Source organism: Pezoporus occidentalis, unplaced genomic scaffold, assembly GCF_034315485.1.
Source record: "Pezoporus occidentalis ecotype Australia unplaced genomic scaffold, CSIRO_AGI_Poc_V1 ctg473, whole genome shotgun sequence".
In the NCBI taxonomy this organism is placed as follows: Eukaryota; Metazoa; Chordata; class Aves; order Psittaciformes; family Psittacidae; genus Pezoporus; species Pezoporus occidentalis.
Window position 1 is genome coordinate 70,809 of NW_026915806.1, and position 15,342 is coordinate 86,150.

Sequence of the window (15,342 nt, forward strand, 5' to 3'; positions counted from 1 at the left end):
ATAGCAAAAAAAAAAAATCCCCACCCCCCACAAAACACCCCCAAAATCCCAAAAATCAGCCAAAAGGAAAAAGATTTCAAGGCCAATCCCAACGGAAAAGGACGCGAATCCGCCGGGAAAAGGCCCCTCCCCCCCCCCTTTTCCCACTGTATATTCCAGGTTTATTTTTATTTGGGTGGGGTTTTGCTTTTTTTTTTCTTTTTTTTTATTTTTTTTTTTTTTTTTTCCCGTATTTTGAAAAAAAAAAAAAAAACGGCACAAAAAAAAAAAAAAAAAAGGAATTTCGTTTCGGAATTAAAAAAGGTTCAAAACGGCGGCAAAATGGGAGGGGGAGGGGCGGTGGGGCGAGGGCAAGGAGCAGCCAGAGGGGGGGAGGGGCGATGGGGGAGGGGAGACCCTCCCCCCACCACATTTGGGGAGGTTTCCTCCTTTTTTTCCTCCTTTTTTTCCAATTTTCCCAAAGTTTTCCAGGTTTTCCTCCTTTTTTGTACTTTTTTCTGTTTTCCTCCTTTTTATTCCCCCATTTTTCCTCCTTTTTTCCTTTTTTTTCCCCTTTTTTTTCTCCATTCCCTCTTTTTTTCTTTCCTCCTTTTTCCCCTTTTTTCTTTATATTTCCATTGATTTTCCTCCTTTTTCTCTTTTCCCCCTTTTTCCATTTTTCCCTATCTTCCTCCTTTTTCCCCTTTTTTCTTTATTTTTCCATTGATTTTCCTCCTTTTTCTCTTTTTTCCCCCCTTTTTCCATTTTTCCCCATCTTCCTCCTTTTTGCCTTTTTTCTCCTGTATTTTTTATTTCCCTTTTTTCTCCTTTTTAGTCTTTTTTTCTATTTTTCCTCCTGTTTTCCTCTTTTTTTTCTTTTCTCTCTCTTTTTCCTTTTAGTTTCCTTTTTTATTTTCCTCTTTTTTTTTCTCCTTCATTTCCCTTTTTCCCCTCATTTTCCTCATTTTTCCCCGTTTTCATTCTTTTCCTCCTTTATTCCCCTTTTTCCCCTCATTTTCCTCCTTTTCCCCCATTTTCATTCTTTATTTCTTTCCTTTTCCTCCTTTATTCCCCTTTTTCCCCTCATTTTCCTCCTTTTTCCCCCATTTTCATTCCTTTTCCTCCCTTATTCCCCCTTTTCCCCTCATTTTCCTCCCTTTTTCCCCATTTTCATTCATTTCTTTTCCTCCTTTTCCCCCATTTTCATTTCTTTCTTATTCCTTTCCTTTTCCTCCTTTATTCCCCTTTTCCCCCTCATTTTCCTCCTTTTCCCCCATTTTCATTCTTATTTCTTTCCTTTTCCTCCTTTTATTCCCCTTTTTCCCCTCATTTTCCTCCTTTTTCCCCCATTTTCATTCTTTTCCTCTTTATTTCTTTCCTTTTCCTCCTTTCTTCCCCCTTTTCCCCCATTTTCCTTCTTTATTCCTTTCATTTTCCTCCTTTATTCCCCTTTTCCCCTCATTTTCCTCCTTTTTCCCCCATTTTCATTCTTTTCCTCTTTATTTCCTTCCTTTTCCTCCTTTATTCCCCCTTTTCCATCTTTCCCCCTCATTCCCCTCCTTTTCCCCCCATCCCCCCCCCCCAGCTCCCCTTTTTTGCCCATTTCCTCCCCATTTTCCCCCAAAATTGCCGCTTTCTCCCATGTTTTTTGTTATGATTTCCATGGGTTTCCCGCTCCCGGCGGGGCTCCAGCCCATTCCCGGCATTCCCAAGCCCTGGAGCGGAGCCTCCCTCCCCCATTAATGTTATTATATTATTATTATTATTATAATTATTCCCGGCCGGAGCCGCTCGGATCCGAGCCCGGAGCCGGAGCCGGGGCCAATGCTGATGCTGATGATGGAATAAACGCAGCTCTTTTGGTTTTGTATAAAACAAGCCACGGGATTGGCTGCTTCTTCCAACCGGGGGGCGGGGCCTTGGGGGGGGGGGGAGGGGTTGGTGTCTGCCCAACCCCCCCATTGGGGTCATCCCCGGCTTCCAAATGTGGGGAAAAGGAGGTGGGGGAATTGAGGGTGAAATTTTGAACATTCAGGGTGGAATCTGGGGGTGAAAATTGGGACTTGGAATTTGAAATCTGGGGGTGAAAATTGGGACTTGAAATTTGAAATCTGGGGGTGAAAATTGGGACTTGAAATTTGAAATCTGGGGTGAAAATTGGGACTTGAAATTTGAAATCTGAGGGTGAAAATTGGGACTTGAAATTTGAAATCTGGGGGTGAAAATTGGCACTTGAAATTTGAAATTGGAGGGTGAAAATTGGGCCTTGAAATTTGAAATCTGAGGGTGAAAATTGGGCTTTGAAATTTGAAATTGAGGGTGAAAATTGGGACTTGAAATTTGAAATCTGGGTGAAAGCTGGGACTTGAAATTTGAAATCTGAGGGTGAAAATTGGGCCTTGAAATTTGAAATCTGGGGGTGAAAATTGGGCCTTGAAATTTGAAATCTGGGGGTGAGAATTGGGACTTGAAATTTGAAATCTGAGGGTGAAAATTGGACCTTGAAATTTGAAATCTGGGGGTGAAAATTGGGACTTGAAATTTGAAATCTGAGGGTGAAAATTGGGACTTGAAATTTGAAATCTGAGGGTGAAAATTGGAGGGTGGAGGTTGAAATTTGGGGGTGAAATCTGAAATTTGAGGGTTGAATCTGAAACCGGAGGGTTAAATCTAAATTGAAGGTTAAATTATAAAATTTAGGTTGGAATTTGAAAATTCGGGGTTAAATTTGAAATTTTAGGGTTAAACACAAAGATTGGGGCTTACCATCGAAATGTGAGGGTTCGATGTGAAATTTGCGCCTGAAATCTAATTTGAAGGTTAAATTAGAAAATTCAGGGTGAAATTGGAAATTAAAGGCTTAAATCGGAAAATTGAGGCTGAATGTGAGCGTTAAATGTGAAATTTGAGGATGAATTTCAAGGTTGAAAATTGAGGATTCACTTGAAATTTGGGGTTAAACTTTTCATCCGAGATTTAAATTTAGAATTTAAAAGAAAAAAGGGAGGAAAAGGGACAAAAAAGGGGGAAAATGGGGGAAAAAAAGAGGGAAAAAGGAAAAGGGAGAATAGGGATTAAAAAGGGGTTGAAAGTGGCAGAAAAAGGTTGAAAAGGGGTTAAAAAAGGGAGAAATTGGTTTAAAATAGAGAAAAAGGGGAAAAGGTGGAAAAAAGAGCAAAAATGGGCAAAAAAGTGCAAAAAATGGGGGAAAAGGGGAAAAAAAAGAAAATAAATGGTAAAAAAATGTTAAAAGAGGCGAAAAATGGGGAAAAAAAGCTCCAAGGGGGAAAAAGACAAAAAAAAAGTTTAAAAAATGAAGAAAAAAAGGAGGAAAAACAAAAAAAAACCTCGAAAATGGCCCCAAAAAGCCCCAAAGTTGGGAACTTTTTCCCTTCCCCCTCACGTGACCTCCGCCCCGCGCTCCCATTGGCCGCCGCGTGGCTCGGCCCCGCCTCTTTGTGACCAATGAGCGGGGAGGGGGGCGGGGCCGGGCGCGGCCGAGCTCGGGCGGGCGGAGGAAGCGGCGCGAGAAGCCATCGGCACCCCCCATGGCCGGACCCCATGGACTGGGGCACAATGGGGTGGGGCACCCCATAGCGGGACCCCAAGGGATGGGGGCACCATGGGATGGGGGCACATTGGGATAGGAACACATTGGGATAGGGGCACCATGGGGTTTGGGGGCACCATGGGGCTGGGGGCACCATGGGGATGGGGGCACCATGGGGTTTGAGGGCACCATGGGGTTGGGGGCACCATGGGGATGGGGGCACCATGGGATGAGGGCACCATGGGATGGGGACACCATGGGGTCGGGGCACCATGGGATGGGGACACCATGGGCATGGGGACACCATGGGGATGGGGGCACCATGGGATAGGGACACCATGGGGTTTGGGGGCACAATGGGGTTGGGGGCACTATGGGGTGGGGGCACCATGGGGATGGGGGCACCATGGGGATGGGGGCACCATGGGATGGGGGCACCATGGGATGGGGGCACCATGGGGTGGGGGCACCATGGGGTGGGGGTACCTTGGGATAGGGACACCATGGGGTTTGGGGACACCATGGGATGAGGGCACCATGGGATGGGGGCACCATGGGGTTTGAGGGCACCATGGGGTTGGGGGCACCATGGGGATGGAGACGCCATGGGGATGGGGGCACATTGGGATGGAGACACCATGGGGATGGGGACACCATGGGGATAGGGGTACCATGGATGGGGGCACCATGGGATGGAAGCACCATGGGGATTGGGACACCATGGAGATGGGGACACCATGGGGTTGAGGGCACCATGGGGTGGGGGCACCATGGGATGGGGACACATTGGGATAGGGATACCATGGGGTTTGGGGGCACCATGGGATGGGGGCACCATGGGATGGGGACACCATGGGGATGGGGACACATTGGGATAGGGACACCATGGGGTTGAGGGCACCATGGGGATGGGGACACCGTGGGATGGGGGCACCATGGGGTTGGGGGCACCATGGGGATGGGGGCACCATGGGGTTGATGGCACCATGGGATGGGGACACCATGGGCATGGGGGCACATGGGGATGGGGACACCGTGGGATGGGGGCACCATGGGGTTGAGGGCACCATGTGGATGGGGGCACCATGGGGATGGGGACGCCATGGGCTTGAGGGCACCATGGGTTTGAGGGCCCATGGTATAGGGGCACATGGGGATGGGGGCACCATGGGGTCGGGGCACACACTGGGATGGGGACACCATGGGGATGGGGGCACCATGGATGGGGGCACCATGGGGTTGACGGCACCATGGGATGGGGGCACCATGGGGATGGGGGCACATGGGGATGGGGACACCATGGGGATGGGGACACATGGGGATGGAGCCACCCCACAGTTCCCCGTGTCCCCCTCAGGTCCCGGCCATGCTCCTGTCCCTGTGCTCGCTGCTGCTGGCGCCCACCCGGCTCCTCTTGGCCGTGTCGAGCCTGGTGGCCCGCCTGGGGGTGGCGGTGGCCACGGGGGCCGCGGCGGTGGCCTACGGGCTCTGGGGCCTTTGGGTGCTGCTGCGCCGGGGACCCCAAGCCACCTTCGGGCGGCGGGCGCGGGACCGGCCCCCTCCCGGCCTGGCCGATGGCACCTATGGGGAGCACAAGTACCTGCGCCTTAAGGTGATGGAGGGGGGGACTTGGGGGTCAAGTTATGGGGTGGGGGCACCCCGCTGACCCACAACACAACCCCCACTTTAGGACTCGGGGCTGATGCTCCACTACGTCACCCGGGGTCCCGCCACGGCCCCATTGATGCTGCTTCTCCACGGCTTCCCTCAGAACTGGTGGGTACCAACACCCTGGTGGTGCCATCGTCATCATCGTCTTCATCATGGGCACCAACAGCATCATCATGGTCATCATCATCATCACCATGGTGACCACCTTCATCGTCATGGTCACCATGGTCATCACTATGGTCATCATGGAGATCATCATCGTGATCACTATGGTTGTCATGATATCATGGTCACCGCCATCATCATCGTGGTCACCATGGTCACCACCATCGTCGTTGTTGTCATGGTCGTCATCATCATGATCACCATGGTCATCGTGATATCATGGTCACCATGGGCATCACTGTCATCATCACGGTCATCATGATCACTGTGGTCAACATCATGGTCACCATGGTGACCACCACCATCACCACCATGGTCATCATGGTCATCGCCATCATCATCATGGTCATCATGATCACTGTGGTCAACATCATGGTCACCATGGTGACCGCCACCATCACCACCATGGTCATCATGGTCATCACCATCATCATCATCTTGATCACTATGTTCATCATGGTATCATGGTCACCATCATCATCATCTTGATCACTGTGGTCATCATGGTCACCATCATCATCATCATCATCACTCTGGTCATTATGATTGCCATCATTATCATCATGGTCATTATGGTCACCATGGTCACCATCATCATCATCATGATCACTCTGGTCATGGCATCATGGTCACCATGGTCACCATCATCATGATCACCATGGTCATCATGATTGCCATCATTATCATCAGGTCATTATGGTCACCACCATCATCATCATCATCATCATCATCACTCTGGTCATCATGGCTTCATGATCACCATCATCATCATCATGATCACTCTGGTCATGGCATCATGGTCACCATGGTCATCATGATCGCCATCATCATCATCATGGTCATTATGGTCACCATGGTCATCATTATCATGATCACCATGGTCATCATGATTGCCATCATCATCATCATGATCACTATGGTCATCATGGCATCATGGTCACCATCATCATCATCACTCTGGTCACCATGGCATCATGATCGCCATCATCATCATTATGGTCACCATGGTCACCATCATCATCATGATGATCACTCTGGTCACCATGGCATCATGATCGCCATCATCATCATTATGGTCACCATGGTCACCATCATCATCATCATCATCACTCTGGTCATGGCATCATGATCACCATTGGTCATCATGATCGCCATCATCATCATTATGGTCACTATGGTCACCATCATCATCATCATGATCACTCTGGTCATCATGGCATCATGATCACTCTGGTCATGGCATCATGGTCACCATGGTCACCATCATCATGATCACCATGGTCATCATGATCGCCATCATCATCATCATGGTCATTACGGTCACCATGGTCATCATGATTGCCATCATCATCATGATCACTCTGGTCATCATGGCATCATGATCGCCATCGTCATCATTATGGTCACCATGGTCACCATCATCATCATCATGATCACTCTGGTCATCATGGCATCATGGTCACCATCATCATGATCACTCTGGTCACCATGGCATCATGATCGCCATCATCATCACCATAGTCACCATGGTCACCATCATCATCATCATGATCACTCTGGTCATGGCATCATGGTCACCATCATCATGATCACCATTGGTCATCATGATCGCCATCATCATCATTATGGTCACCATCATCATCATCATGATCACTATGGTCATCATGGCATCATGGTCACCATCATCATCACCATGGTCACCATGGTCACCATCATCATCATCATGATCACTCTGGTCATCATGGCATCGTGATCGCCATCATCATCATCACTCTGGTCATCATGGCTTCATGATCACCATCATCATCATCATGATCACTCTGGTCATGGCATCATGGTCACCATGGTCATCATGATCGCCATCATCATCATCATGGTCATTATGGTCACCATGGTCATCATTATCATGATCACCATGGTCATCATGATTGCCATCATCATCATCATGATCACTATGGTCATCATGGCATCATGGTCACCATCATCATCATCACTCTGGTCACCATGGCATCATGATCGCCATCATCATCATTATGGTCACCATGGTCACCATCATCATCATGATGATCACTCTGGTCACCATGGCATCATGATCGCCATCATCATCATTATGGTCACCATGGTCACCATCATCATCATCATCATCACTCTGGTCATGGCATCATGATCACCATTGGTCATCATGATCGCCATCATCATCATTATGGTCACTATGGTCACCATCATCATCATCATGATCACTCTGGTCATCATGGCATCATGATCACTCTGGTCATGGCATCATGGTCACCATGGTCACCATCATCATGATCACCATGGTCATCATGATCGCCATCATCATCATCATGGTCATTACGGTCACCATGGTCATCATGATTGCCATCATCATCATGATCACTCTGGTCATCATGGCATCATGATCGCCATCGTCATCATTATGGTCACCATGGTCACCATCATCATCATCATGATCACTCTGGTCATCATGGCATCATGGTCACCATCATCATGATCACTCTGGTCACCATGGCATCATGATCGCCATCATCATCACCATAGTCACCATGGTCACCATCATCATCATCATGATCACTCTGGTCATGGCATCATGGTCACCATCATCATGATCACCATTGGTCATCATGATCGCCATCATCATCATTATGGTCACCATCATCATCATCATGATCACTATGGTCATCATGGCATCATGGTCACCATCATCATCACCATGGTCACCATGGTCACCATCATCATCATCATGATCACTCTGGTCATCATGGCATCGTGATCGCCATCATCATCATCACTCTGGTCATCATGGCTTCATGATCACCATCATCATCATCATGATCACTCTGGTCATGGCATCATGGTCACCATGGTCATCATGATCGCCATCATCATCATCATGGTCATTATGGTCACCATGGTCATCATTATCATGATCACCATGGTCATCATGATTGCCATCATCATCATCATGATCACTATGGTCATCATGGCATCATGGTCACCATCATCATCATCACTCTGGTCACCATGGCATCATGATCGCCATCATCATCATTATGGTCACCATGGTCACCATCATCATCATGATGATCACTCTGGTCACCATGGCATCATGATCGCCATCATCATCATTATGGTCACCATGGTCACCATCATCATCATCATCATCACTCTGGTCATGGCATCATGATCACCATTGGTCATCATGATCGCCATCATCATCATTATGGTCACTATGGTCACCATCATCATCATCATGATCACTCTGGTCATCATGGCATCATGATCACTCTGGTCATGGCATCATGGTCACCATGGTCACCATCATCATGATCACCATGGTCATCATGATCGCCATCATCATCATCATGGTCATTACGGTCACCATGGTCATCATGATTGCCATCATCATCATGATCACTCTGGTCATCATGGCATCATGATCGCCATCGTCATCATTATGGTCACCATGGTCACCATCATCATCATCATGATCACTCTGGTCATCATGGCATCATGGTCACCATCATCATGATCACTCTGGTCACCATGGCATCATGATCGCCATCATCATCACCATAGTCACCATGGTCACCATCATCATCATCATGATCACTCTGGTCATGGCATCATGGTCACCATCATCATGATCACCATTGGTCATCATGATCGCCATCATCATCATTATGGTCACCATCATCATCATCATGATCACTATGGTCATCATGGCATCATGGTCACCATCATCATCACCATGGTCACCATGGTCACCATCATCATCATCATGATCACTCTGGTCATCATGGCATCGTGATCGCCATCATCATCATCACTCTGGTCATCATGGCATCATGATCGCCATCATCATCATTATGGTCACTATGGTCACCATCATCATCATCATGATCACTCTGGTCATCATGGCATCATGGTCACCATCATCATGATCACTCTGGTCATCATGGCATCATGATCGCCATCATCATCACCACGGTCACCATGGTCAATCCCATGGTCACCCCCACGGTCACCGTGGTCACCGCCTCCCTCCTCCCACCAGGTTCTGCTGGCGCCACCTCCTGCAAGAGTTCGGTTCCCGCTACCGGGTGGTGGCCTTGGACCTCCGCGGTTACGGCGCCTCCTCCAAGCCACCGGACAGGGACAGCTACCGCCTGGAGGCGCTGCTGGACGACGTGCGCCAGGTCATCGAGGCGCTGGGCACCCCCAATGGGCCCAACGGAGCCCCCGGCGCCCCCCCCGCGCCCCCCAAGTGCATCCTGGTGGGACACGACTGGGGGGGGGTCCTGGCCTGGGAATTGGCTGCCGGCCACCCGGAGCTGGTGGAGAAGCTGGTGGTGATGGACGCGCCGCACCGCGCCGTCATGGCCGGTAAGGGGCCTCCATGGGGGTGGCGGGCGCCATCGCGTAGCAATGGGGTTGGGTGGTGTCTTATGGTCGATGGCATTGGGTGCCATCCCATGGTCAATGGCATTGGGTGCCATCCCATGGTCGATGGCATTGGGTGCTATCCCATGATCGATGTCATTGGGTGCCATCCCATGGTCGGTGGCATTGGGTGACGTCCATGGTCAGTGTCATTGGGTGCCATCCCATGGTCGATAGCATTGGGTGACATCCATGGTCAATGCCCTTGGGTGCCATCCCATGGTCAATGTCATTGGGTGACGTCCATGGTTGGTAGCATTGGGTGCCATCCCATGGTCGATAGCATTGGGTGCCATCCCATGGTCGATGTCATTGGGTGCCATCCCATAGTCGATGGAATTGGGTGCTATCCCATGGTCAATGTCATTGGGTGCCATCCCGTGATCGATGTCATTGGGTGCCATCCCATGGTCGATGGCATTGGGTGCCGTCCCGTGATCGATGTCATTGGGTGCCATCCCATGGTCGATGGCATTGGGTGCCGTCCCGTGGTCGATGGAATTGGGTGCCATCCCATGGTTGATGGCATTGGGTGCCATCCCATGGTCCACGGCATTGGGTGACATCCATGGTCAGTGTCATTGGGTGCCATCCCATGGTCGGTGGCATTGGGTGCTGTCCCATGGTTGATGGAATTGGGTACCATCCCGTGGTTGATGGCATTGGGTGCCATCCCATGGTCAACGGCATTGGGTGCCATCCCATGGTCAATAGCATTGGGTGCCATCCCATGGTCGATGGCATTGGGTGACGTCCATGGTCAGTGGCATTGGGTGCCATCCCATGGTCGATGGCATTGGGTGCCATCCCATGGTCGATAGCATTGGGTGCTATCTCATGACCAGGCTGTTGGGTGCCATCTCTTATGACCACACCATTGGGTTCTATCTCATGGCCATGCCATTGGGTGCCCTCTCTCATGGCCATCCTGTTGGGTGCTATCTCACAGCCACACCATTGGGTATCATCAATCATGACCACACCATTGGGTGCCATCTCTCACGGCCATCGTGTTGGGTGCTATCTCACGGCCACACCATTGGGTGTTATCATTCATGACCGTGCCATCGGGTGCCATTGGGTGCCACCTCTCAGGGCATCCCCACCCTGACCCCCCACCCTCCCCATCCCTCTTTGGGTGCAGGCTTCACCCTAGGCCACCCCACGCAGCTCCTGCGCTCCAGCTACGTCTTCCTGTTCCAGTTGCCCTGGCTGCCGGAGCTGCTGCTCTCCCTGGCGGACTTCGAGGTGGGCCTCATCCCCACATCCCCCCCCCAAGCCCCACACGAGGCCCTGGAGGCCATTGTGGGGCCGTGGTTTCATCCCCACCTCCTGTGTCCCCCCATTGGGGGCTCTGTAGTTGGTGAAGCTCATCCTGACCGGAGCATGGACCGGGATCCAGAGCCCCGGTCGGAGCTTGACGGAGCAGGAGTTGGATGCCTACATCTACAGCCTGGCCCAGCCCGGGGCGCTCAGCCCCCCCCTGCACCACTACCGCAACCTCTTCAGGTTGGGGGCACCCATTGGGTGCTGCTGGTTGGGTGGGGGTGGGGGTAGGGGGGTTGTCCCATTGAGGGATCCAACTCAATGCGTCTTCCATGGGATGGTTCCAGTTGGGTGCTCTTGGGTTGGGTGTTATGGGTTGATGGGATCCCATTGGGGTGCTCCTCTTTGGGAGTGTTCCAGTTGGGTGCTCTTGGGTTGGGTGTTGTGGGTTGGTGGGATCCCATTGGGGTGCTCCTCTTTGGGAGGGTTCCAGTTGGGTGCTCTTGCGTTGGGTGTTATGGGTTGATGGGATCCCATTAGGGTGCTCCTCTTTGGGAGTGTTCCAGTTGGGTGCTCTTGGGTTGGGTGTTACAGGTTGATGGGATCCCATTGGGGTGCTCCTCTTTGGGATGGTTCCATTTGGGTGCTCTTGGGTTGGGTGTTGTGGGTTGGTGGGATCCCATTGGGGTGTTCCTCTTTGGGATGGTTCCATGTGGGTGCTCTTGGGTTGGGTGTTATGGGTTGATGGGATCCCTTTGTGGTGTTCTGCTTTGGGAGGGTTCCACTTGGGTGCTCTTGGGTTGGGTGTTATGGGTTGGTCTGATCCCATTGGGGTGCTCCTCTTTGGGATGATTCCAGTTGGGTGCTCTTGTGTTGGGTGTTGTGGGTTGGGTGCTCCTGTTTGGGTGCTGCTGGTGGGGGGGTCCCATTGAGAGATCCAACTCAATGCGTCTTCCATGGGATGGTTCCAGTTGGGTGCTCTTGGGTTGGGTGTTGTGGGTTGGTGGGATCCCATTGGGGTGCTCCTCTTTGGGAGGGTTCCAGTTGGGTGCTCTTGGGTTGGGTGTTGTGGGTTGGTGGGATCCCATTGGGGTGCTCCTCTTTGGGAGGGTTCCAGTTGGGTGCTCTTGCGTTGGGTGTTATGGGTTGATGGGATCCCATTGGGGTGTTCCTCTTTGGGAGGGTTTCACTTGGGTGCTCTTGGGTTGGGTGTTATGGGTTGATGGGATCCCATTAGGGTGCTCCTCTTTGGGAGGGTTCCAGTTGGGTGCTCTTGGGTTGGGTGTTACGGGTTGATGGGATCCCATTGGGGTGCTCCTCTTTGGGATGGTTCCATTTGGGTGCTCTTGGGTTGGGTGTTATGGGTTGGTGGGATCCCATTGGGGTGCTCCTCTTTGGGATGGTTCCAGTTGGGTGCTCTTGGGTTGGGTGTTGTGGGTTGGTGGGATCCCATTGGGGTGCTCCTCTTTGGGAGGGTTCCAGTTGGGTGCTCTTGGGTTGGGTGTTATGGGTTGATGGGATCCCATTGGGGTGCTCCTCTCTGGGATGATTCCAGTTGGGTGCTCTTGGGTTGGGTGTTGTGGGTTGGTGGGATCCCATTGGGGTGTTCCTCTCTGGGATGATTCCAGTTGGGTGCTCTTGGGTTGGGTGTTGTGGGTTGGTGGGATCCCATTGGGGTGCTCCTCTTTGGGATGATTCCAGTTGGGTGCTCTTGGGTTGGGTGTTACGGGTTGATGGGATTCCATTGGGGTGTTCCTCTTTGGGTAGATCTCACTTCGGTGCCCAATTATGGGGCTCCACTTGGGGTTCTCCACTTTGGGGTGGTCCCATTGGAGATGCTCCCAGTTGGGTGCCCCATTGGAGATGCTCCCATTGGAGACACTCCCTTAGGAGACGCTCCCAGTTGCGTGCCCCATTGGTGATTCTCCCATTGGAGATGCTCCCATTGGAGACGTTCCCAGTTGGGTGCCCCATTGCGGATGCTCCCATTGGAGATGCTCCCATTGCCGACGCTCCCATTGGAGATGCTCCTATTGGAGACTCTCCCAGTTGGGTGCCCCATTGGAGATGCTCCCATTGCAGATGCTCCTATTGGAGACACTCCCAGTTGGGTGCCCCATTGGAGACACTCTCATTGGAGACACTCCCAGTTGGTTGCCCCATTGGAGATGCTCCTATTGGAGATGCTCCCAGTTGGGTGCCCCATTGGAGACACTCTCATTGGAGACACTCCCATTGGAGATGCTCCCAGTTGGGTGGCCCATTGGATATGCTTCCATTGGTAATACCCCCAGTTGGGTGCCCCATTGGAGACGCTCCCAGTTGGGTGCCCCATTGGAGACACTCTCATTGGAGACACTCCCGGTTGGGTGCCCCATTGGAGATGCTCCTATTGGAGACGCTCCCAGATGGGTGCCCCATTGGAGACGCTCCCGGTTGGGTGCCCCATTGGAGACGCTCCCAGTTGGGTGCCCCATTGGAGATGCTCCCATTGGAGACGCTCCCAGTTGGGTGCCCCATTGGAGACGCTCCCATTGGAGACGCTCCCAGTTGGGTGCCCCATTGGAGACGCTCCCATTGGAGACGCTCCCAGTTGGGTGCCGCATTGGAGATGCTCCCATTGGAGACGCTCCCAGTTGGGTGCCCCATTGGAGACGCTCCCATTGGAGATGCTCCCATTGGAGACGCTCTCGGTTGGGTGCCCCACTGGAGACGCTCCCATTGGAGATGCTCCCATTGGAGATGCTCCCATTGGAGACGCTCCCGGTTGGGTGCCCCATGGAAGCTCCTCCCCCGTCTCCCCACAGGGGCACCCCGATCCCTCGCGAGCCGCCCCCCATCGCCACGCTGCTGCTGTGGGGCGGCCACGATGCGCTCCTGGACCCACGGCTGGTGCCGTCCCTACGCCGGTGCCTGCGGCCCAGCGCCCGCCTCTGCCTCCTGCCCGACGCCAGCCATTGGCTGCCTGAGGACCAGCCCCGCGCCCTCGCCCGCCTCATCCAGGACTTCTTGGATGGGGGCAGCCTGCACCCATAGCAGCACCCATGGGTGCTCCCCATAGTGGCACCCAGAGGTGTACGCATAGCAGCACCCATGGGTGCTCCCGTAGCGGTACCCATGGATGCTCCCCACAGCGGTACCCATGGATGCTCCCCATAGCGGTACCCATGGGTGCTCCCCATAGTGGGAACCAGGGTTGCACCCATAGTAGTAACCGGGAGACAACCATAGGGGCACCCATGGGTGCTCCCCAGAATGGTCCTCATGGATGCTTCCCATCGCGGTACCCATGGGTGCCCCCCATAGCGGTACCTATGGGTGCTCCCCACATTGGTAACCAGGGTTGCACCCATAGTAGTAACCGGGAGACAACCATAGGGGCACCCATGGGTGCTCCCCATAATGGTCCTCATGGATGCTTCCTATCGCGGTACCCATGGGTGCTCCCCATAGTGGTACCCATGGATGCTCCCCATCGCGGTACCCATGGGTGCTCCCCATAGCGGTACCCATGGATGCTCCCCATAGCAGTACCCATGGGTGCTCCCCATAGTGGCACCCAGAGGTGTACGCATAGCAGCACCCATGGGTGCTCCCGTAGCGGTACCCATGGATGCTCCCCATAGTGGTACCCATGGATGCTCCCCATAGTGGTACCCATGGGTGCTCCCCATAGTGGGAACCAGGGTTGCACCCATAGTAGTAACCGGGAGGCAGCCATAGGGGCACCCATGGGTGCTGCCCATAATGGTCCTCATGGATGCTTCCCATCACGGTATCCATGGGTGCTCCCCATAGCGGTACCCATGGGTGCTCCCCATAGTGGTAACCAGGGGTGCACCCATAGTAGTATCTGGGGGGCAACCATAGGGGCACCCATGGGTGCTCCCATAGTGGTACCCATAGCAGCACCCATGGGTGCTTCCACAGTGGTACCCAGGGGGGCTCCCCATAGTGGTATCCATGGGTGCTCCTCATAGCAGCACCCATGGGTGTTCCCCATAGTGGTACCCATGGGTGCTCCCCACAGCGGTACCTGGGGGGGGGCACCCATAGCAGCACCCAAGGGTTCTCCCCATAGTGGTACCCAAGGGGGTCTCCCCACAGCAGCATCTGGGGCGGGTGGGGGGGGGTCCAACTGGGGTAAGGGGGGGAGAGGTAGGAAGAGGAGAAGGGTTGGGGGGAGACAATGGTGGGGACCTCAACATCTGGGTGGGACCCCAACATCTGGATGGAGAAGCCAACATCTG

General features: G+C 52.6%; 1 protein-coding gene across 1 annotated transcript; it reads left to right on the forward strand.

The window, feature by feature from the left end:
* Window positions 1-3,434: 3,434 nt before the first annotated feature.
* Window positions 3,435-14,290, forward strand: LOC134172796 (epoxide hydrolase 3-like). The gene is made up of 7 exons (XM_062636244.1): window positions 3,435-3,510; window positions 4,885-5,141; window positions 5,220-5,305; window positions 9,441-9,769; window positions 10,971-11,074; window positions 11,187-11,335; window positions 13,900-14,290. The coding sequence occupies exons 2-7, from the start codon at window positions 4,896-4,898 to the stop codon at window positions 14,126-14,128; spliced, it is 1,143 nt and encodes a 380-aa protein (XP_062492228.1). The 5' UTR covers window positions 3,435-3,510; window positions 4,885-4,895; the 3' UTR covers window positions 14,129-14,290.
* The last annotated feature ends 1,052 nt before the right edge of the window (window positions 14,291-15,342 follow it).